Genomic DNA, 24,796 nt, shown 5'->3' with positions numbered 1-24,796 from the left:
CACAAGATCTTTTCAGGGCCTGGACATTTGAAGCCCAGTGAGTTTTATATGTATTCATGTGAAAATACAGAATTTGTGCTTAAAAGATGTGGAAACTCTTAAAATCTGCAAAAACAAAGGGGGGACTTTTCTTTGTGATACTTTAATATACCATGAAACTTCTAGTCCTCAAACTCTACTTAAATGGTAAATGCTTTTTCCATAGTACCTTGGCATTTTTCAGAATTACTGGAAAGAAGACTCGGTAGCTTTGCAGCAGTTGACAGAAGCTCTGTATTCATGGCAGTCTCGTGTTTCCCAGGTGGATATTTGAGGATGTCCAGCCCTAGTGAAGGTAGTCAGTACAAGTGTACTGAGCTGAGCTACTTGAGAATGGAAGGACAGAACACACTCTGAATGTCTTCATTAAACTGAGTCCCAAGAGAAAGACAAAGAATGTTCTGTAATTCAGATATATTTCAATTTTCAGCAAACAATTTGTTTCTTAGTGCTGGCAGTATTAGAGACATTCTAAACACATGCAGAAAGGAAGTGATGGACGCCTGCAGTTCCTTCCACTGTTGCAAAGACGTTTTAATGTAAATATTTTCTTCTGAGTACCTATACCTAAAAATTACAATTAAGTCTTTGAGACTTACTTTTGAGATATCCCACCTTCCAGCCATGAGACTATTCAGACTGTTTGGTTTTGGTTTGGGTATCTCAGATTCTGAAGTCACAGGTCTTTAAAGAGTAAGGAAAGTGCATGAGGTTAATTGCAGAAGTTGTGTTATCTAGAAAACAATTTACTCTCTCTCCAGCTATTGCTGCTGTGTCTCAGTAGTTCTTGCTGTGTTCTTTAGGCCTTTCCCTGAGGCAAATTCTCTTCTCAGGCGTGAAAGATCTGGTCTACTGTCACCTCAAATTTAATGACCTTATAATCTAATAATAGAAGTACAGAGTCCACTTTTTCTTACCTGGTATTTGCCGATAAAGTAAACTTTGACAATTCAGGTGAGTATAGGTAAATAATCACTAACAGCCAAATATGGATATAAACATCTGTATTTAGATGTTGGCAATTGAGCATGACCATGTTTAAACACTGTGACTAGAATATTTGGTTTGCAAGTATTGAAGACCCATATGACTATCAGGAAGTCATTGCCTCATGAGTAAAGCTGTTGAGTAATCTAAGGTAAAAATAATTCATATGAGTCTTAATTATTGAAAAAAAATGCATCCCAAACCAATATAACAGTCAACCCTCTGAGAAATGCATAAGCAAAACATCCATGTGTGAAAAATTCTTTAATTTTAACCTCTGAAGTATTGTTTATTGTGAATAAACAGATTACTTGTTTACAACCTGATAAGTTGTGATAATTGAGTTGAATTTCCAAGAACTGTTTTTAAAAGCTGTTCTAACAGAAATTTGGTAACATTAATATGCTCAAGAAAAGAGAGAAAGATATTGAGATTGAGTTCCTCTTCCTATAGATAGGTAAGAGAACCCACAAGTGACATTTTTCAGCCATATTCAGGTCTGGTTCCTGAGCCAGAAAACCCTCATTAACTTGACCATTTCTCATTTTGTGAACCAGTCATTGATTAATTCAGAAGAACCCCATAAAATGGTACTTATCCTGTGTATGGGGATTGTCCTGTATGCATACATTTGCAGATGAGGAGAACATCAGGGTGTAGCAGAAGAACTAAAGGGGGGCCCTCAGAGTGGCCCATTCTTCCCGGTGAACCACAGAAGTCCTACCAGCCTTTCTGTGGTAAGTTTGCTCCAGTGAATGAATTATTGTCAGTCACACTCATGTTTATGTTTGTGATCACAGAAATAACAGTTTGTGCATGTATCTGGGAATATTTTTCTTTTCTAATTTTTCAATTAAATTTGCTTTATCATTATATTTTATTTTCTCTGTTTACTTTTTTTTTGTTTTAAGGGGTTGGATAATGATAGGAGCTACAGATCAATTTAGGGTTCTTTTTCCCTTTTCTTGTCTTCCAGATTCTTAACATCTGGTAGGAAATGCATTGCATATGAGGAAGGTCAGAAAAAGGAATTGATGATCCCAACTTGAAAGACTAAATGGAGACAGGTAATGATGCAGTTCCTTGCCTTGTAATTCTGGCCATTTGAGATGAGGCCTATATAGTAGCTGCTTCTTAGAATGCTACATGATAGATATTAATGAAGTACAGAATCACAATCATTTTACCTAATTGCTCTGTAAAATAAAATAAATTCAACTATCACTGTACCATTCTTTCTCTTAGGTCACCCTGTGATGAGCTCGCCCTGTGTGCCATCATTTTCCTCAGAGAAAACATGAAAAATAAGAGGATTAGAAGAAGCCTGTGAAAAGAAGGATTCGATTGCACTCATTTTTTCTACAAAAATGTCCTTATGTTGTAAACTGTTCTAAAGAAAATGCTGTCATCCAAATGCAATAAGAAAACTTTCAATAAAAGTATATAAAACGTAGTTATTTTAAAGTATGTTTTTATTAAAATTGAAAAGAAACTTTGCTGTTAGGTTTTTCATAGAATAATACACTTCCAAAGCTGTGTTTACAGAGATACGGAGTGTGGAGGACTTGAGCAGTGAAAGAGACAAGTGCAAGTAAGATCTAACGTAGAATGATGCTTTATTGTTGACATGTTTGCTGCTAAATGAAAATGCTACATTTCATTTTTATTGCCTCTAAAATATAGTAAGATCCTCATATTCATGGTTATACTTAACAGGCTTGCACATGATTTAGTCTGCGATGACTTTGCTGCAGTGATGTCACTGACTAGAATTACACTTGTGCTGATGTAAATAAGGAAAGAGTCAAACCATTGGTTCACAGAGACCTGCTGAGAGCCAGAGTTCAGCCCTGAAATCCAGCCTTCTGAAAAAAGGCACAGAGCAATATCCAGATAGAAAATGAATAATGCCTGTAAAGGGAGCCTTTGGCATGCTGAGGTACTGACTGTGGACCTGTTCCTGAAGATATTGCTGGTAGGTAGGAGTTGATGCCAAGAATTTTTGACATTTGTGGGATAGTTCCATCAATTGGCAGGATATGTGAAGAAGTGATTTTGAAAATGGAGGCTGTGTGGTAAGATATAGGGGCCTAAAAATCTGCCTGACTCTATTGTGAGAGTCCATAGAGAGCTGTAAATAACCAGATAGTATTTAACCAAGAAGTAATGCAGTAAGTAAACTATGGAATAAATTGTTTCTGTAATATGTCAACAGAGTTATGTAGTTGGCAATTTTCCACCAGCTAATTTTTTTCTCTAGGTTTCTGTTCTTATTCCACACAGTTTTTCTCTTCTTTTTACAGTTTAACCTGCCTCTTATAGTTTTTAACCCTTAAATTATCTGGAACTCTTTGTTTTGAATTGTCTTGTGCCAAAATGTCTTTTTTATAAGCTTTTTTATCTGATGCCAGTGGAGCTTGGGTAATGGTTATTATCAGCTTACTGCTATATTTAAATTAAGGAAAATCTGCCAATTTATAGACTTACTGGGTAATTTAGCAGATTTTTTTGTCATTTAGTGACAATTTGTTAGATTGGTACTTGTTGAGAACTTCTAAATGTAGCTTAAGCAGTGAATTGAGACTGTGGAATGTGTATGAATGGCATTTCTATCTAGACTGAAGATTTGGCATGTTCAGTGAGTCCTGTGTGCTTAAACCAGTGTCAGATTCAAACTCCCTAGTGATTTACAGAAGGCCTAGATCAAATTCCTCACAGGGATGTTTGGGAAGGCATAGAAAACAAACTGCCACATTTGAAAGAATTGTTAGCACTGACCTTGTCTAAGGCTATAAAAAATTTCAGAAAGAAATATGAAATAAATGTGAAATCAAACATTTCAGGTGTTACTGAGGTTAAGAGTTGTTGCTCTGTAGTGTGCAGAGTGAGTGGAAAGAAAAGAATACTCAGTATGAGTTACAGAATCTCTAAAGAGAAGTGTCAGCATTTACAGATGCCTAACTCCTAACAGAAGTATCAGAAGAAAAGTGTAAAATTGATAGATGGGTGAGCCATAAATATATTTAAGTGAGGGGGAATAGCTCATTGCAGCCTCAATGCGCTGAAATTTTCTGTTAACTTGATAATCACCAAGTTTACAGCATTAACATTTATGTTCTAATAACTAGGCTTAAGACTAAATGATGAAAGAAAATGATTTCATCCCTAAAATATAGTAGTCTTTAAGGTGGAGACTTGGCAAGGAACTGTTGAATGAAATTTTGTACTTTTCACTTATTTAGCATTTTTTGCTCGGCTATTTCAGAACTACATTATTAATATGTCTGTGAGGTGTTTTTTGAAATGTGTGTAAAAGTCAGGAAAAGGTTGGTTCTCCTTTGTTATGCATATCACAATCCATGTGTCTGCACACAGACTAAATGACTTTTAGGTCATAGAATATTCTGAAAAGAATTCATTTGGTATACACTTACCTGCAAGTTTTCATTATGCTAATTTTGTCAACAGTATATAGACTGTGAAGTCTTAGTGCATTTATTAAGTGCTAAATAGAGATCAAGATTTTTTTTAGATTGGCTTTTCTCATTATGGCTAAGGATTCTTTAGCAGCGTTCTTTTCAAAGAGAATTGCTCTTTAGAAGTGAAACTACAAATCAAATCTCCATAGTAACAGTAGATTCTTCTGCCAACCCGTGCTGTTGCAAATTTCCTTGTCAAACTAAAGGTAGTTTTACAGTTGTATACAACCATTCTTTTTCATGTAGTTAGAATGGAGAAGTAAGCCAACAGTTTTATTGGTCATTTTGCTTATATTATTGCATATCCTTTCTCATTTCTGTTGCTAGTATTTTATGTTTTTGGCATTTGTGGGGGGCAAAAAGCGTTCTGAAGTGTAATTTTAGCTTGTAGTTGTACTAGAGAACATCTTTAGTGTAAAAGAAACCTTGAAGAAATGTCTTATTGACTGCAATGACTTTAACAAGAGTCTTCTAGCATGTTGAGAATTCTGTTTCTATTCCACATATCTCTGCTTACCAATGAGACTTTTGCCTGTTGTGGGGATCACAAGCTAATTGAATCAAAATGGAATCAGAATAATTTCTCTAGTTCAGAAGTATTTTCAAAAGTAATGAGTTAGACTTGTTCATCCAGCTGGTATAAATAAAAGCAATCTATTGCCATAAGTACTCCCCTGAGAAGCAGTGCAGTGTATCCCTGTGCTGCTCAGAGCTGAAGGGGAGCGCACTGTGCGTGCTTTCCTGATCCTGGAAGGAGGCACCACTGTGGATTCCTAAAACTGTGGATCCTGATTCCTTCTGGCACATAAGGTGTCCCATGAGTTGTCTTTCCCTGTCCTGATGAGGAAACAGTTCTTGAGTGGGACTGCTGGGGTTGTGCAATCGTCAGGCTGGGTGGATGGGGTAGCTCTGCATGAAACACTGAACATGTGTTCTCACCTTCCTTCCCACCTTAAAATGAGAAGTAGCTATAATGGATGATCAAAATGCTGTTGGAATAACTTGGTGACAGGATCTGTCTGCTTAAGGGTGGGAAATGTCTGTATTTTTACACATAAAATGAATGTGCTTTTGGTCTTTTGATTAGTGGTCAGTTGCAAGTTTTTAATGAAAATGGTAGAGGTGTTTAGCCTGGCATAACTCTTCAGTGAGCGAAAGGAAGAGGCTGTGGGCTGACTTAATTATTCTGGTTTCCCACATGGAGTGGGAAGTTTGCCACTTTGAGGATTAAAAATGACCATTTTGTGAAATAGCAACTGATGCTGTGATATCTATACTTGACATTGTATGAAATGTATACAGGTACGTAAAGGTCCGTGTTGATGTCTATTTAATAATGCTGCTGATCAATATGTGCTAATCCTGCAAGGGAGGAGGAATTAATATATAGACTTTTTTATTCTAGAAGTTCAACACCACTTAAATTGAAACTTTTGGCTGCTGTAACCCCTCTGCTTTTTATATATTCTTCAGTCTATGAACCAGAGCTTGAAAGGGTTGATGGTGTCCTGTCTATGCATCCCATACTTGCTTTAGACTGAGTTAAATTAAGCTCTAATTTCAATGCACCAGGCAAAGAAGAATTTATAAAAAAGAGAAAGCTCCTTCTTGAGTATGAATTGAGGTCCCTGCAGTAGCTCTGGGCTGGTCATGAGCATTACATTGTCCTATGCTCCACATAAAAGAGAGAAGGTGTTCTTCAGAAGGACAGTCTGGCTGAGAGAAGAAAACATTGAACCATCTTCTTTATAAAGTTATCCTGAAACAACGTATTACTCTGAAAAGCCTTGAGCTGACTCTGCCTCTGTTTTTAAACAAATATGACAAAAGATATTTATAATAGCAGTAATTCCACGTTTTTGAGTTAAAGAAGATCTAGAAATCAGATAATACATAGCATGTATTTTTTTTTCTCTCAGTATATTAAGGCAGTTTTATTTGTACCTGCTGTATTCAGGCCTTCTGTAATAGTGACTTCAAAAGTTATCAAAACAAACCAAACCCCATACCTATACTGAGGTAAGTTTTGTGCCTAAAAAAAGATGTAAAACATGGAAAGCATAGATAACAGTGGTTTGTTATTGCTGCCACTTCTGTTTGGAACATGGTGGATTTTTTTAAAAACATGTGATCATGCCTTCTGTATAGAATTTAGTATACTATGTCAACATGCAGATTTTTTCTATTTGCCAGTTTTCCAGTCTTAACTTATGCAAGCATCATTACATGGACTCACAAAGTTTTGAAAATTCTCCTTTAGGGTCTGTTTTTAATCACAACAGAATAGCAGTAATTTTGGTCAAGATTCTTTTCATTTACATCTCTGGAAAAAACTGAAACATTTGCATATATTTATAGTATCTCTGCATTCAGCATTTATTTTGAGTACTGATGCAAAGGGAAGTAGTTTTTAAACTGTCCCTCAGCCCCTGGTCTATAGGTATTCATGGCAGCATATAGATACAGGAAAGGTCAAGTCTGAACTGTGTGAGGAAGTGGTGTCTTGCTCCTTGTGTTGCCCTGAGGTAAGGAAAAGGAATAAAATAAAGAATTTCTTTTCCCATTCTTAAAAGTTATCTGTGATATGAAGTGTTGTTGTTCCTAAGAGACAACAGCAGACACTTTTCACTTTGGCATAATTTAAAAACAGATAAGGAACTCTTGTATCTTTTATGCAGTGATAAAATAGTTTTTTTTTCTGGTCATATTTTCAGTTCATGTGTGGGTTTTTCTTTTTCTGTTCTGATAAAAATGGAAGAGGAAATTTGAACAGATGGATTTGAGTTACCAAGCAACACTTAGTTTCCCAGGCAATGGAAAAAGAGTCAGAGCAGGTGCTAAGTGGATTTTATTCCTTTTTTTTTTCATTTATTATTGTGACCTGATGTATGAGCTTCACTTTAAGAGATTCTTGAAAAACTTCATAGAATATAAATAAATATTCAGTAAACTCCCTGGGCAGGTTGTTTCCTATATGACTTGAACAGTTCTTTTCTGTAGAAAACAGTTCTTGTGGTAGAACACAGTTTGTGCAGCAAGGCTGTTGTAGAGGACATTGGTGTTGTTTCCTTCACTCCAATATTCTCATATACAATTAACTCTATTTTTCTGATTTTAATGTGTTCCTGTAATTTCAGAGTGAAATAAGTGTTCTGCATTCCAAATGTTTAGACATTACCCCCACTTCTTCCCTCTTGAGAAAGACTGACTTGGTTGGCAAATCTCAACTGATAGGCAGAGCTGTATTGAATTGGTGGGTGCCTTAAATTCAGTTTCTGGCAGATCCAAAAATAGGATTTAAAAAAAAAAAAGCCAATGCAAGCTAATTTCTTCCTTTCTTTTTTTAGTGAGATTGTAGTGTGGTGAGTTCTTTTGACAAGCATAACATTTTAGCTTTAGGTTAAAAAGCATGCTATTTACAAGTTTTTGTTTTTTTTTTTAAAACCAAACCAAAATGCCCACCCGCCAAAGCACTCAAATTGTGTGAAAAATTATCTGTGTCTTATTTCTTTAGGGTACTGCTCTCATGTCCCTCTCAGCTCTACATTTGCATAAACTAACAGCTGTGCAGAACACTTGGGAATATAGGGATGACATTTCCCTGAACATCTAGGGGAGATAATGTTGTTAACTGAGAGCTTTGACATTCTGTTACATGATGATATGATAACTGTAATCTTTGTTAGAAAATAATATCTTAAGTTTTCATCCACCACTATCTCCACTTCTGTTCTCCAGCACTGCTCTCCATGCTCTCATCACCCAGCCTGTTCTGATACTGGCATTGCCCCCACCCAGGTGCAGGACCTGGCCCTTGAGGGTTCCCAGGAGCACATTCCTGCAGCCTGTCCTGCCCCTCTCACCCATCCCTTCCCAACCAACACTGCTCAGCTGGTGCCATCTGTGAGCTTGCTGAGGCTGTGCTCAATGCCATTGATCCAGGTATTGATAGTATTTATCTCAATATGGGCCCTTGGATGCCACAAATATTGTCACAAAACTTAATTTGCATTTTTAAAAAACTTGATATACCACAGAGCCAATGAACTTACACATTTGAAGTCTTATTAACTCCGATGTTTGCTGGCTTTGCTGATTAAGTTTAAATACTAAATAGCCTAAGCCAGCAGTAATTTTAAATGCATGTAAGTAAAACCCACCCATATTTAGAAAAGCACTTCCTGGAGAATTAGGGAACTGAAAATCAAACCCATAAGTTATTTTAGCTAGTGATTTCACCAAGTCCACATGAAGGGCAAAGAGACATGAAAACAAAGGCTAGAAAAGGTAATAATAAAAGAGTATATCCATTAATAAGTCTGGACATTAGTAGATAGAACTATGCTTTTCAAAATTAAAAAATCCCAGGCTAATAAATTTGAAGTATTAGTGCAACATGGGGGTGGGCTAGCACTCCCCTGGGTTGGCTCAGGCTGTTTACAGTGATTGATGTTTGCTCAATGTGAGGTTTATAAAAGGATTTCTACCAGAAAAGTGAACACATGTTTGAAGTTCTGTGCATACTAACACCAGCTAACACATTCTGCAGTAACCTTAAGAACTCTGTGCAGCAAGTGTGTGAAATATGTAGTATTTCTGGCTTCGAGTTGTTGAGTGTGAGCCTGGTTTTGGCAGGGCTATTTTGCTGCCATTTGAAAACTAAGTTCTTAATTTAATAATTTAAATTGGTTTTGCATCTGCAGTCAGGCTGAAGAGGAGCACTGGTGCAGAGCAGAAAATAAACAAGTTTTACTGGGTATGTGCATAGGTTGGAAGGTGGGGAAAGCACTTAACAGGGTATCACCCTTTGTCTTTTTGTTTTTCTAGGACAGAACCCTTAGCTTTCAGCTTGTTTAAGGAAGCTATCAGGAGGTTAGCTGTGTGAGTATGGAAAGAACTGTTGGAAAACTGCTTTCCTCTATTTAGATGAAGTGGCTGTAGAAATACCACAAGCACTGTGTGTTGGCACTGCTGGTAACATCCTATCTCACAGTACTGTCCATGTTTAGATGGCTTTGGTTTTTTATTATTTATGAAGAGTGGAGCTGGCACACAGCAACGTCTCTGCTGTGTGTTCTGGATCTTGGGATTGTATTTAGTAATTTTGCTGTGACTTTACCCTTTGAAGCATTGCCTGTATGCTTTTGATGGCAGGAGCAAGGGAAGTCTATTCTTAGTTACACCCTAAGGTGGAATTCCATTATTACTCCATGGTTAGTGTTACACTTTTCTAAAACTGATGGGATATTGCTTTCTTTTTTAGCCTTATTAAAAAGTTCTTTGTGTGCTCAAGCTTCTAAATGGGAGGGAAGTACTGGAAATAAGTCTTTAAAATAATGGATTTGTTGGATAAGGATTTTTTAAACTCTATGGATTACACAAAGGATTTGTAACAAGGATTTTGCATTTTAAGAATCTGAAGATGTGATTTTAATAAAAGATAGTATTCTAAAAAAAGATCCCCACACCCAAAACCAAATACCTAAAAATCCTGGTTTATAACTCCCAACAATGTTTCATTTATGTGTCTTACTGCAAATTAAGTGACTCTTTTTAGTGCACCTGAGTTACTAGTAAATGACTATTTAAACATCTAGCTTTTAAAGAAAAGGCATATTTTTCCATGCAGTTTAAAAGCTTCATATGCACTGAAAAGAGAAAAATTTTTAGCCAAGATGTTTCTAGAGTATATTTGCTTTACAGAAGCATACGCAGCTGTTGGAATATCTGTTTACTGATTCTAATGGACTACACCTGAAAACAAATATATGGCCTTCCTTTACTGCAGACACTGAAGCATTTCAGTATGCATTCTTAAAGAAAATGGTGAAAAGGGAGAAAATTTTATTGTCAAAGTTTCTTTTTCTGAAAATATGTGTAAAGCAATAACTCTTCCCTTTTTTTAAAATTGGGGAAGTAATTTTGTTAAGAGGACAAGAGATTAATGATACTCTGCAAAACAGAAATGATCCCCTAGGAGTTTTATTCTTTCTACAATGAAAAGAAATAAATTTTCAAGAATTCTGGTAAAAGTGGGGTTTCAGTAGCTCCTTTCAGAAAACACTCTATGTGCTTTCAATTACAAACTAAATCGTCCCACATGCATTTCAAGCTCCATATACAAACCTTGTTTTCACTTGCAACTTTTTGTATGTGGTCTCTTGCCAGAGTACAAACTTCCAGTATGACAACGCATGTGGTTGCTTGAGGTGTTTTTGACATACAGGTCAAAGAAAAGCTGAGTTTTTAAAATCTTGGATTATTTTTCCTCAAAGTCTGTCCTTAGGTATGTTAGTAAAACTTCATAAGCCCATCTTATATGCATGAGTTCAGGAATAAATGGAAGTCTGATCATTGCAAAGAAATACTTTGGCTCGTGATTCAATATGGTGGTTTTCAACTGGTCTAAAAACTCCTCCTTTCTCCCTCATACTCTTCTTTACACCTCCAATTTTTTAAATGTGTGCCAGGTATTGTGCTAGACTCATTGTTCAAGAGTAGTACTGAGGCCACTGAGATTATTGCTGGATTTGTCATGATGTACTACTGACCTTTGTTTTATACTTTGGTGGTCATCCCTGATTAATGCAATTTCTTTCATATTTATCAAAATTCATATCTGTTTATTTAAAATGAAAAATGGAGAGAGAATTAGGCATGCATCTGAGTATTTTGCTTAACTCTGAGAACTTAACAAATTTTAATGCCCCTAATTTACAAAGAAAATCTCTGCAGAACTTTTGTAGCTATCAGCACTTCACATTTCCTCTAATTTTTCCTTTCATGTTCTTATATATATATTTTCATTTCTTCAAGCTTTGTTGGAATTTGAGAAAACTTCTTTAACAGGTTCTCCCAGAGTTCAAATACCTATAATGGTGAATTTTTAAAAGAGAGTTAATGGTAACATGATTTTTAGAATACCTTCCAATAAAAGGGCTCCTTTTTCCTGCACACTGGAGACAGACATGGGAATTTTGTGTAGTCAGTTTATGGTTTCCAGAAAGACAAAGTTTGATCAGGATTTCTTAAATCTATTTTAATTAGTGTGAGGCTGTTTTGGCTGGGGGTAGTTGTGAAGAGTTAGAAAACAGCAGAAAAATCTGTATGTTAAGAAGGAATCAATTTCTCTATGTTCCATTTTTCTAGTATTCTTGTTAAATTGAATTTGATCAGTGTTTCTTATGGTATTTTTGGCTAAGGAAACACGACTGTTTAGATACTTTTGGTAAGTGCTGTGCTTTTACCTAAATAATTGCTTGAAATATTGAAATACTGCTGATCTAAATTTTAAAGTTCAGACAAGCTGATTCTGGAGAAGAACTACCAAGGCTTTCTTTTCCAGAGGAATGGAACCAGTGTGCTTGGAGGTGTTTGAGAGAACTAGCAGCTCTTATGCCATTGTCTGCTGTGATTTGCAGATTTGTACATTTTGTCTGTGAAGGCAAAAAGCTGCATTTGCTGACACGATGGTTGCTCATGCCAGTTTTTATACTGCCTTCTTTAATAGTTTTTCTTTCTTCTTCTAATGCAGACACAGTTTCACACCATCTCTAAATTGCATATTTTTCTGGTTTTTAAATTTCTTTTCTAGCACTTTGTGTCATTTTTTAGGCAGTTTTATATAAATAAATGTAGAACCTTGAGCTACATTGACAGTGTTGGTATCATTGAATGAGAACAACACAGTCAGTGATGTCTTGGGAACGTTAATAAAATACTTCAGAAACAGAGTAAAGAAAGATCAGTTTGCAGCACCTTGACTTTCCTGCAGCCAAGGGATGAAGTGTCTTTTAATATAAGTGGGATAAAACCACAGTTTTATTTGGGTAATTAGTATAAGGTTCAGATTATGCTAGGTAGTGGGGATTTTCAGCACCAGTGATTTATGACAAAATCTTGCAATATCTTCTTACCAAATTCTGTATAAAAGGGTAGAATTCATATTCCACCAGTATTTTAAGATTATATTTATAATCTGTCTCCCCTTTGGATTTTTTTTTTTTTGTGTTTAAGTTGGTGTTAAGATTGTGTGCTAAAGTTACTTCTGAGGCCTATACAAGATGCTAACCTAATATTGTGGAAGGAGAAAGCAATGACCAAGTTTGGATTGAAGCTCATTTTAGTTTAAAAGCAAAGACTATTAAAGTAAATTTAATGTGAAGGAGATCTGAGTACTTGCTAGTTTTGTGTGGGTGCATTAATCACCTTGACAACTAAGCATCATCAGGAAATACGAGGTGTGGGCATTTGGTAACACATTAGTTATAATTAATTATAATTAATTTGCAAGTGCAAAGTGGTTACTCAGAATCAGGTGTCATATAGAGGGGTATAAAGAAAATCTAATTTTATAAATGATTGCATCTCTGCGCTATTTTTAGTATAGGCTTTGATTGTTGCAGAGATGATGACACAAGAATTTTTCCATGGATATAAGAATCAAGAGTTCCCGTCAATACAGTTTAGGTTAAAATAAACTATCCCTAGTAAGTTTTTGATTTTTTTCCCCCCAAAATTTTCTTATTTGTCTCCCTGGGCTTTTTATTAAAATAATTGAAAACAAGAAATGGACATCATTCTAGAAATGATGTAATGGATAAAAACCTGGTTTCCTTAGGCTATGAGGACTTTCTGAAATCTCTAGAATATCTCTTGCTTAGCTGTTCAGGCAAATTTGAAAGCCTCCAGATGACCTCAGACAGTAAAACAATCAGGGTAAGGTATCATGCACATAAAGTGTATCCTTAAATTAGTACCCAAAAGTATATCCCTGAATCAGGCACCCCAAATGAAAAAACACATACATAGAACAACGTAAATTCAAGAACTGAGCCTTGTGGGAGTCTCCAAACATTTGAATCTGATTGGAAGAAAACCCACACAAAATAAAGTGGGAGTCATTTTCTGATCTTCTCCAGAATCCTAAAGTCTGCTTCATTTTACCATCAGGGATAGAGAAGAAAAGCTTTTAAGTCAGCCAGCATCAGATTGATTCATAAAGCAAACAGGAAAAGCATTATGAGGCAAGGCTTCATGCTATGATAGACATCTCGGAGTACGCATCTTTGGCAGTCTATACATCTCTGGCTAAGGGGGTGGAAACTCTGGTTTGTCTCCCTGGGCAATGTGTGGAATCCTGTTTATATTCCAGCTCAGTTTATATGGCCCTGGGGAGCAAAGTCTGGTCTTAGAATTAGCTGTAATTTTTGCTGATCTGATAGTGGTATGACTGGCCAACTATTCTTTTGTGTAACTGTATGACAAATTCATTACGTACTCTTATTTTTTAAAACATTTGTGCAGTGAAGGTACTTATTTTATCTAAGAAAAACAGCTGGTGGTGATTGAGTGATTCCTTGCATAGGTGATTTGCAAAGATTTCTTTCTTTTTATAATATGGAGAGTTGCATTTAAATTACAAAAACCACAAGGAAAAAGGTCCAATCAGATATACTATTTCATAAATGCAGGAAGAATTTCATTAATTCCAAAGCATTTGAAAAATGCATAGAATCAAAATTATAAGTTGACTGTTATCTGTTAAAGGTAGTTTAAATATATGTATATGTACCTGCAGTATATTTAATGTAATAAAAAACTGTTCAGACTTAGTGTTGAGTATACTAATATGTCTCTTGCAGTTATTTTACTACATTAAGCTGCACATTTTTAAATATATTTTATAAAGATGCTTATTAGCAGTAGACTTCAGTTTAATAACATACAGTAATTAGTCTTTGAGAGCAGTTTCTCACAGTTACGGATAACCCATATGTTGCTACACAGAAGAAGAAACTGATTGATAGTTTGTGATACAAAAAAATGACTTTTAAACTTGTGGGTTATAAGGGAGGCAAGACCTTGTCTCCTTGGCCTCAAGCGTAAGCATCTTTTTCATGGCTACAAGGTTAGTTCAGGAGTCTGTGAAGCACTGAAAGAGAAAGAACTAGGACATAAAGACATCATGGATGGCACTCTGTCCTATAGAGCAGAAGGACTCCAAAGGAGCAGAAATGGGACAATATCTGTCCCGTTTCAGGTTTTTTTTATTAATAAACTTCTCAGATGGTTTATGGGAAGGGAATAAGCGTCACCAAATTCTCAAATGAAAGTGTTTTGTCACACCTTGACTACATTTTTTCCAGGTAGTTATGGGAGATTTTTATCAGGATATGTCATACCAAGATGCAACTCTGGTTTCATGAGACTGAGTGCTGCTGTCTTCATACTCTTGTGGGTTTTTGTTAAGTTATTGTTTTTATAAAGACCAGTATGGATTGGTACTGTTAACTTTGTCCTAACTAATGCAATCCATTTTTCTTTTGCTTGTGGATTAAGATGCATAAAAACGAGTATGAAAATGTGAAAACTGAAATGTTAATGCTATTGTAGCGTGTGCTGCATCAGCCCACTACATAATTATTATCCTTAAAATGTCAAATTTGAATATAATGGGTTTAAATTGCTTATTTCAGACAATAGAGGAAAAATTAGGAAGAAACTGCAGTAAAAAAATTAACACTTACCAGTATTTGAAGTAGTAACAGAATTAAATAAAGTTTTGTTGTTTAAGCAGCAGCAGCAGCATTGTATCTGGACTAAGAAATTCCTTGCTGGCTTGTCACGCCTGCCGTTAATTATTGATAAGGGGTTTCAGAAATAGCGCATGTGCTGTCAGAGTTGGCAGTAACACAAGACAGGGAGTGCAGTGGTGGCAGAGGGGATACAGCCAGGGCAGCACCTGTAGCACTTGGAGTTACCTGCTTCTTGCCATCAGACTTTTATTTTGTTGCAATGAGTTCATGTGGGCGGTTAGAATAATGGGAAGATGAGTCGTCAAGCTTATTTCTATCGTGTCCCTCCACAGGAACTGCACAGAAGAACCCAACTTCAGCCTGAGCCAGCAAAGACGAAGGCTCTGCAAACAGTCATCGAGATGAAGGTATGGTCTTTGCATCTTTCCCTGTATGTAATTTCTGCAGCATGAACTCATGTACTGGGTATGGCTGGGATGGAGGTAATTTTCCCCATAGCAACCTGTCTGGTCCTGTGTTTTGAATTTCAGACTGAGAGCAGTGTTGATAACATGGTGATGTTTTAGCTGTTGTCCAACAGGGCTTACACAAAAAGCTTTCCCAGTTTCTCACTCTGCTCTCACCCTGCAAGCAGGGAGAGGCTGGGAGGGAGCACAGTGAGGACAGCTGACCCAAATTCACCACAGGGATAATCCATACTGTCATGTCATGCTCAGCCTCCACACACTGAAGGGAGGACCTTCAGAGTCAGGCATTTGTGTTCCCAAATAACTCCTGTGCCTGATGAGCTCTACTGAAAACAGTCAGGCATCCTCCTGCCCATGGGAAGCAGTGCATGAATTCCATGTGTTGCTTGGCTTGCATGCACGGCTTTGCCTTACATATTACACCAGCTTTATCTCAAACAATGGGTTTTCCCACTTCTGCTCTCTGGCTCTCTCACCCATCCCACTGAAGGGGAGTGAACAAGCAGCTGTAACAGCTGCCTAGCAAGTGTTGATTTATGACTTGTTATTTACTGAATGCTTTCTTTACCATGTCAACTAATTTTGTTATGTAGCTAGGAATAATTAGTACTTATTTCTCCTGGTCTGTTTTCTAAAAAAAATTTAAAAACTCAAGTGTAGCACTGCTGAAAAATGAGAACAGAATATTGCTTTTTAAAAAGACTAGGGGGTGTGTGCAGGAGATCCAAAGTACATGGAATAAAATGGCTAATGTAAAATGTTTTCCTCCTCAAACCTTTAAACTAGTTCTTCTGTTAGTTGTTATTCGGCCATAATTTTCCTGCCAACCTAAGGGAAATATTAGTTGCATCAGCAGGTATGACAAAATTTGATGAAACAGCTCTCTTAGTCCTGACTATAGTTTTTCTTTTTGTTACATAATATTACTAAAGTGTTATGGCTTTCCCCTCCACAATAACAAGGAATAAAAATTGTAATTTAAAAAGTGAAAACTGATACTTTTGGCTAATTCTGTGAGTCTGGATTGTTCATCTTTAAGAGAAATACCATGAGACTTGAGATAATTTGTGAGTTGGCAATGCTGCCTGAAATTCATTAATGATGGTCTTTCATTTCATTCTTAAAAGGAAGTGCAAATTAAAGGCCTCATTTTACCAGTGACTTCTGTTGTGAGCAAATGAGTTCAGCATGTCTGAACATGGTGGTAAACACACAGTTAAAACAACAGCAGGACTTTGTCAATACAGTATCTATCTTTCAATAGGTAATAATTAGTTTGGATTATATGGGTAACAAAGAAGATATATTGATTACAGAATTTGATTTTAGGATATATATTTGCTTTGGACATTAGTTCAGAAGTCTTTGTATGAAATCTATGTTTTTGCAGTAACTCACTACCCTAAGTAAATGGGAAAGTAAGATACTGGCTGAGAAACTTGGTTTTACTATTAATATTCAGAATTATAAATGTAAAAGTTCTCGGATACAAAAGCAATGTGTTAGAATAATGTATAATCTTTCATGTGGGTTATATAACAATGTGAAGGACATGTTGAAGTTAATTTTCAGTTCCTCTTACTGTACCAAAAGTGTGAAAAGATCAGGGATGGGGGGTACAGGACACATGTGATGGCTGTCGCTACTCCTGACAGTGTCTGTCCCTGAGGACACTGAAGTGTTTTCTGTTTGACTCCCAGGAGAGGTGGGTGTGCTGCGATGTTCCACTTTTTAAAAATCAGATCTTAATAGGGAGAGCTTTCATTTATTGTGAGTGAGGCTGCAATCCTGTTTCTGGAGTTCTGATGCAAAGCTGCTCTTTGCCTCTGAGGCACACAGTTCTTTCTGTCCCTATGAATACATGCCCCTTTGGGGTTGCCTCTGTCTAAAATAGGCCTAATATTGAAAAGAAAAAGGGACAAATGTAAGATGTTGAAATCCACATGATTAAACAGCAGTTTTCATTACAAGTTCCAGATATGGAATGTTTTCAAGTAAATTTAAATTGTCTTAATCCAGACAGCATTTGTTTTGAAAAAATGTGGAACATTTGTTTTGAATGATCAAGCATTGAAGGAATTGTTTCCCTACAATGTTGAGGGTAGAAGGAGGGAGAGGATTAGCTGTAATGTGGCAGTCTCAGGCCATCCACTCCCCCATGCAGAGACTCCAAGCAGTTTATATTTCTCTTCACCACACCCACCCCCTTCCAGCCCCTCACCACTTATTTGTCTGAGTGCCTTCCATGGCTCCCCCAGGCTCTGCCAGGTTACAACTTTCCCTCCTTCATAAATCCCTCTGTTCTCTCTGTGGTTTTCTTCTGTCCCTTGCCACTGCTGAATTCTTTCTGTCCCTTTTCTCAGTCTGTATTCCCTTTCATCCAGTCAAGGATACCCATTTCTCCTACCTCTCCTCTCTTGTGTATTCGTCTCTGACATCTTCTGTCCTATGTGTCCTGTCATCTTCTTCATTTCTCTCTGAAGCTCTGCAAGTAGTTGCTTCTCCTTACAGCAATTGCATTTTCTGCATAACTGCTATCTTGTTCACCAGTGTTTATCTCCTGTATATTCATGCAAAATAAAAAAAGGCAAACAAAAAAAAGATGGTAAATTCACATCCTATGCCCTGACCTTGAAAAAGGATAAATTTATACTGGACATATGAAGAAACAGAATTTTATGATGAATGTGGTGGGGCCCTGGCACAGGTTGCCCAGAGAAGCTGTGGATGTCCTTTCCCTGAAGGTGTTCCTGACCAGGCTGGATGGGGCTTGGAGCAGCCTGGGATCGTGGAAGGTGTCCCTGCCCATGGCAGGGGGTTGGATTAGATGACACCTTTAAATGCTGCTTCCAACCCAGCCATTTCGTGTTGCTAAGATCTAATTCTATCATCACTATCATCACGTGATAGTACTTGAGAGAGAAAATCAGAAATTGCCTACAAATATGGCCTAGAACTCTCCTTAAGGATAGGATATTGAAAAATATGTGGAGTCTAGCAACTATAAAGTCTTTATAAATGTAAGCTGTAAAGTAAATGAACGTATTTGTGGTGTACCTTACTTGCAGAAAGAGCCATCTTTATGTATTGATCCAGCTGTGATATTTCAGGTATGGGTTTGGTTCTAGAGCAGTGTGTGTGTGTTTGCAGTGCAACATACTCTATTGCTAAGATTGCATGAACTTTCTCTTCCCTTATCTTCAAAGATAAACCTGAATATTCTCTGCATTAAATTTACAAGGTAGAAATTCATACAGTAAGGGTAATTGTGTATGGTCTGTTGGCAGTCCATGCACATAAGTGTGTTTAAATTCAAGCTTTATTAAACATGAAGTTTCAAATATTTCCTTCTGATTGCTTGTTGAATTCCCTACAAGCAAAATTTTGCAGACATAATTTACATTTATCAAGTATCTCAAGTGATGAGCAGTAGTATTTCATTACTTTTCCTTTCAGAATAAGAGAGCCTGGAATGCTGTATTATATAGGGTTGGACTTGATGATCCTTGTGGGTCCCTTCCAACTCAGAATATTCTGTGATTCTGTGGTTATTTACAAATGTTTTCCCTTTTCCTGCCCCTCAGTTTTCAGGAAATGTTCTATGGGAGTCTTGTAAGCACTGATATCATTCTTGAAACATCATTGTGGAAACTCACTTGTTAGACTTCTTCCATTGTGAAATATTGTTTTCTTCAGCATCAGGACACATACTAATTTTTTTCACATTCCAAAAGAGGTGGGCTTCTGCTAGGTCCAGCCAGCAGAAACCTGAATAGCCCTAACCTCTCACAGAATATCTGCAACACTATTCTAATACAGGAGATAAGGAAGAAGTATTGGTTACTGCTGGAAGGAGGGGATAGATCAGGGTGAGTGCCCCGATCTCTGTCACAAATCCTGCTACAGAATCTTATGTCTTTTAACAGATGTAGAGGGCCTGACTGAAAAAAATCAGAACAAATACTGTATTGTTTTAGAACTCAGATGATGTTATTAGTACCATTTAATTCTAAGCTGCTTCCTTAATATTGCAAAGGAATCTTTGTTGTGATTCAGGACAGACCTATGTAGTTTTTTAGCATGTTGCTAGTGGGGATAAATCTTAGAGGTTGGAAGGAAATATTGCATCTGTTCCCATTTCAGTTCCTGAAAGCTTGCTGGACCCTCTGCCCAACAAGACTGATTGAAAGTTTTCCAGTTGAAATTTTCTGTGGGAAAATGCTGATTCAGCTGAATCAGGAGGTTTCATGGGAATGTGTCAGAACTTGTGACAAATGCAAAGCTCCCTAACTTTCTGTGCATGCTGTATGCCAGCCCAGCTCCCTTGTGGCAGTACCACTGGGGGTTCTGGGCTCTCTGTTTTATCTTTCACCTATGAGGTTTTTCACTTGCCAGCAGTTGTCCAACCCCTAAGGTTTCCTGGGCAAGCCAGCATGCAGTAGGGAACAGTACCTTTGAGTTTCACAAAACTTGTGAAATTTCTGGCTTCTGTTTCAATAAAAAGCTAATGTAGAATTTAGTGACAATTTTTCAAGACATAGGAAAATAGCTTTTGCACATTTCTAATCACAGCATGCAAAGATATATTAAAAATAAACTTTTCCTCAGAGATTTGAATTTTATGATGAAGCAGAAGTACAGAAAATGCTTCCACAAGTTACTTTAGATATTTCTCATAAAGCTTAAATGTTATTCTGTGATGTATAAACCTTCTAAAGAGTGTAGTAGGCTGTGCTAAAATTGTTTCTGCCATATTATATTTGCAAACACTTAAAATACAAAGGCAGTACAAAAAAGCAGACTCTTATAGACTTAGCTGGGCAGATTTGATGAAGACTATTCCCAGATGTCATGTCACAGCAGGTCATGTAAGTATTAATATATTTCATTGCAAAATCATTTCAAAGTGTAGTGAAGCTTAGGTTTTGCTTTTATCTTCAAAAATAGGATGAAAATATTTCTGAAATGAAGTCTAATGGAGCAGGCTGAATTTGTTTATAGCGTCTGTGTGATCTACAATTATTTTTGTGTTGTGTTTAAGTCTGGAGAGTTTTTAAAGAGTTCTGTATCTTTTCCTGCAGTATTTTTCTTTTTGTGCAACTTCTTTAAATGATAAGATTCAATGAGAATTCTTCCCTTTTTTCATTCTATATCAATACTTCCTGTTTTAGAATTGAAATTAATTTTAAAATTAATTTTTGTTGGAATAAGAAAATAATAAAAAAAACTTCTCTCAGTTTGAGATTTATTGTTGACTATAAAGATAAAAGCAAAAATGTTAGAGGAATGACAGTGGGCTATCTAAATGACATTGCTTAGTCCTTAGCTATCATTCTATATGGATTTATAAGAGTGGCCTTCAAAAACAATCTGAGATTCTTTTTCACTTCAGTACCAAAAATTCAGATGCTTTTTGGTACTTCATCCAGACTCCTCTGTATCTTAAAGTGCTATGTGTGCCTAGCTTTGGTAGGAAGGAAGTTATTGCCAGAGTTGGGGTTTTTGCTTGTTTTTAGGCAATCTAAAGAAAGCAACAGAAACAAAGCTGCAGTGATTTGAGCTTAGTTTGTCCCTGTTAAAGGGTCAATTCCATTTGTATTTTTTCCCAAATTAGCTTTCTTACTTAATAACCTGGTCTTAGTGAATCAACTTCTCACAAATCAAATTTGTGAGAAGTTTGTGTAATCACTTTTGTTCATCTTTCTAACTCTCACAAAAGGGACTTAGCCAATTCCCAAGTGACTGGAAATAACAAAAAATTATCACTGTTTTCCAGTGTGGTGCTGGCACACATGGCAGCTGTTGGCTGGGATGTAGAAATTTTTCGTGGTTGTGGTTTTGTTTATCTTGGGACTCACAATAAAAAGTGCTAAATCCCCTCTTAGTGATGTGGCTGGATTAGGCAAGGAAAAATATCTGAGGACACAACCTTTTGAGAGCAGGCAGAGCTCCAGAGAGACAGAGCCCCTGAGCCTCAGGCTGAGCCACACAATCAATGGCTCTGCCTTTGTGAGACATGGGCTGGGCCCTCCAGGCTCAACTTGGTGCTTGAGGGCTTGGAAGAGTGGCCAGGCCTAGGTGGTTACTAATGATAACAAGGTTTGTTATCATCCATGTGTAGAAAAATAGGGCATCTGCCATTCTCCCTTCATCTCTGTGTAGGAATTAAATGGAATTTGGACCAGAATGTATTCTCTGCAGACTGTGCAACTATGGTGAAAGAGATCTGGTCTGAATTCTGCATTTCTTTAAGCTAAAACTGATAGAATTATTTCTGGTTTATTTGGATTCTCTATTTGTACCATCTATTTTTGCTGTCTCATTATTTGATACTCACTCAAGTACAGATATGCTTCTGTTACTCTTTAATATATGTCTCATATAATTTTCAATACTTTCTTTTTTTGTAACTTAGGATACAAAAATAGCTTCACTTGAGCGCAATATAAGAGATCTTGAAGATGAAATACAGATGTTAAAGACAAATGGAGTTCTGAATACAGAGGACAGAGAAGAAGAAATCAAACAAATAGAAGTTTACAAGAGTCACTCAAAGTTCATGAAAAATAAGGTAGGGTCTATTTAAAAAAGACATTAAGACTGTTTAAATAATGGAAAGAAAAGGTTTAATGTGACCATTTCCAATGCAAGAAGCTGCATGTCTCCTTTTGGTAAATCTCTACTGTGTAATAATCAGTAGATGTGAAGGAGTGAAACATTTTGGATAAATGAAAATTATTTGTTTTTAGATTTTGATGTCATTTTGCAGAAAGGACTTCTGTTTCATAGGTGATAACAAATTGTACTCTGCTTATATTTTCAAGACTAGCAATTTAATGACTCCAAATTACTGCACATAGACTGTTAGGAGCTGACCACAGGCAGGTAGTAAATATGAAGTGATGTGACACATTTCCTGGTTTCAAACTCACAAAATGTTATTGCTTGTTCATTGTTTGGGGGGTTTTGCTACAGAAGATATCAAAGTGTCAGTGCCCATGTGGAATTAATCCAGATTTATTAAGAAAAAATAATGATCATCATATCTACTCTGTTGGACAAAAGTAGCTCTTAAACTACTGAAAAATAACTAAAGCTCCTAAAGTAGCATTGTCATCAGGAAAATTATTTTGTTAACCTAAACATCATTAATTTCAAAGCAATTCACTTTTAGTCACTTACAGCAAAACTCCCAATGCATGTCAGCCTGAAACCTGTTGATATAAAAATAAGGTACAAAGCCTAGAACCTTAACACTCTCCTGATGTTTTTGTGAGGAAAAGCTTCAGTATATTTCTGTAGCACAGGAAGCAGATGAATGAGAAGAGTATTAAATATGCATTGTTTTGTCACAGCCTTCTGATCTTTGATAAATGCCACATTCTGATGAAACTTTGTCTGTTTTCTTTCACTAGTCTTTTTCTTCCACTTAAAATTAAGATTTACAGCAGATGATGTTATTTTTATCACTCATCTGAGAACATTTCAAGGTGGAAAAGTATTTGTGGAGCTGTCAGCAAATAGATCTTGCTGTACCTGATCTGTTGAACCTGAGATCCTTGATAAATTCTGATAAACAGGATTGATGGCAAAGAACAGTACAAAACTCTTCTGAGGTGCTTGAAGCTCTTAATAGTTTTAATTTGTTCTTGAAGTATAACTTCAATCTGTTTTCAATCTGTTCTTGATTTAAATAAATGGGAAGGTGTTAGATGAAGGCAAATATTGAACATTTTTTTACATGAGTGGCAGAGAATGTTTGGAAGTGTTTCTTTTCTTAACTATTTTAGTAATATTCACTCCTTCCAAATGTATAGGCTTTAATTGTAACTTGCAGTTAAATAAAAATTGGAAAAATGAGGAAGAAAACTTGCTCAGATTTCTTTTTCTTTCCTGCTTGATAAGGCCTCTCCTTGCTCAGTTTTTGAAGGTAGAAAACTTGTCATTACTCACATAATACAGAAGTTGTTAAAACGGGTCTTAAAGTTCATATGGCCAAGAGAACTACACCTTCAAATATCTTAATTGAGAATATAAATAAAACATATAGGATGATATGTACTTTTAATAATAATATCTGCTCTGGAAGACTTTCTTCCCTTACTAGGGTTCATCCTTTGGCTGTCAGCTGCATATTTAAATGAACACAGATGCTTTTTTTTGTCTTTCTTTTTTTTTCAGGTGTGAGTTTGCACTTGGCATATAAGTACTCCTTTGAGTATTAGAACTCTTATGCTATCCACTGGGTATGAAAATCCAGTGGATTAGTGCAATTTCAGGAAATTACCAGTAAGATGAGGTTTAAATATTGACAAAGCAGTAATAAGGTGCTCTGTGATTCATGTCTGCATGTAAGAGCTTTCCATACTGGATGAAGGAAGCATGCAAGTTCTAGGAGATCCTCGAGGAAAAAAAAAACCAACAAAACAGGGAAAGAACCACAGAATTTTATTTTTGTGTGGGTAGGCCTGGAAATTTAACAGCCAGTTTAAAACCAGACCTTTCTCATCATAACCTGTAGAATCTACTGATAGACTTTTAGGGTCTACTGTATGCAGGCACATGATTTGCATTGCTACTCCCTTTCTTAAATCCTTCACTTCAAAAAGCAGTTGTCATTTGTTGCATCAGAACAAATCCTATGATGTGTTAATCAGCATAGTTTCATTTAATGGAAGTATTTATTTAAATATTTAACCCATTGATTTTAATATGGAAAAAATCATAAGTAAAGCTTGGATTTTTTCCTCTTTGTTTTCTGGTTACTCTGCATAATGTCACATAAGAATTTGGTGTGAAAAAAATAACAGAAGAACACCCATAATGGTTTTCTGGAAATGGAAAATTAATGGGTTCTAAAGAATTGAAATTACAGGAGGTGACAGAATCGTAAATTGAGAAGGAAGAAAAAAGGAATTAGGGTTTCAGGAAAGGAGGTGAAGCAAGATCATATTGGGCAATGTTGAAAAAGTGGTGACAGGCAAATTACACACATGAAATATGTGAGATAGTGGGAAGGTCAGGGTCAGAGGACAAACTTGGAGGTTTTTGGTGCTACAGCACTTACGTCCAGACTTGTAAGTTATCTTCTTTTTAGTCCTTATAAAGTATAAAAATGTTTTGTTGTATTATATGAGATCATGAGGTTTCATTGAATCATGGCAGTTGGTCTTCCACATCACTTCAGATACAGCAAAAATATTTGTATATCTGCTGGAGGCAACGATCTATTTCATGTCCTGTTTAATTAGTTTTTTTTACACGCTGAGGTACTGCAGAACTTTAA

The 24,796-nt window shown here is 36.4% G+C and overlaps 1 protein-coding gene across 10 annotated transcripts in view; it reads left to right on the top strand.

Annotated features, from left to right (window-relative positions):
• ERC2 (ELKS/RAB6-interacting/CAST family member 2) overlaps positions 1–24,796 on the top strand; it is a 394,125-nt gene that overhangs the window by 54,804 nt on the left and 314,525 nt on the right. For all 10 annotated transcript variants that reach the window (XM_077184350.1, XM_077184349.1, XM_077184348.1 and 7 more), the window contains exons 3-4: positions 15,376–15,450; positions 21,926–22,081. In XM_077184350.1, the coding sequence (XP_077040465.1) occupies positions 15,376–15,450; positions 21,926–22,081 (231 nt within the window). The remainder of the gene's footprint in view (positions 1–15,375; positions 15,451–21,925; positions 22,082–24,796) is intronic.

The sequence above is a fragment of the Agelaius phoeniceus genome, chromosome 11 (genome assembly GCF_051311805.1).
Source record: "Agelaius phoeniceus isolate bAgePho1 chromosome 11, bAgePho1.hap1, whole genome shotgun sequence".
Classification (NCBI taxonomy): Eukaryota; Metazoa; Chordata; class Aves; order Passeriformes; family Icteridae; genus Agelaius; species Agelaius phoeniceus.
The sequence above is the reverse complement of the archived record's forward strand: the minus strand, read 5'-3'. Positions and strand labels throughout refer to the sequence as shown.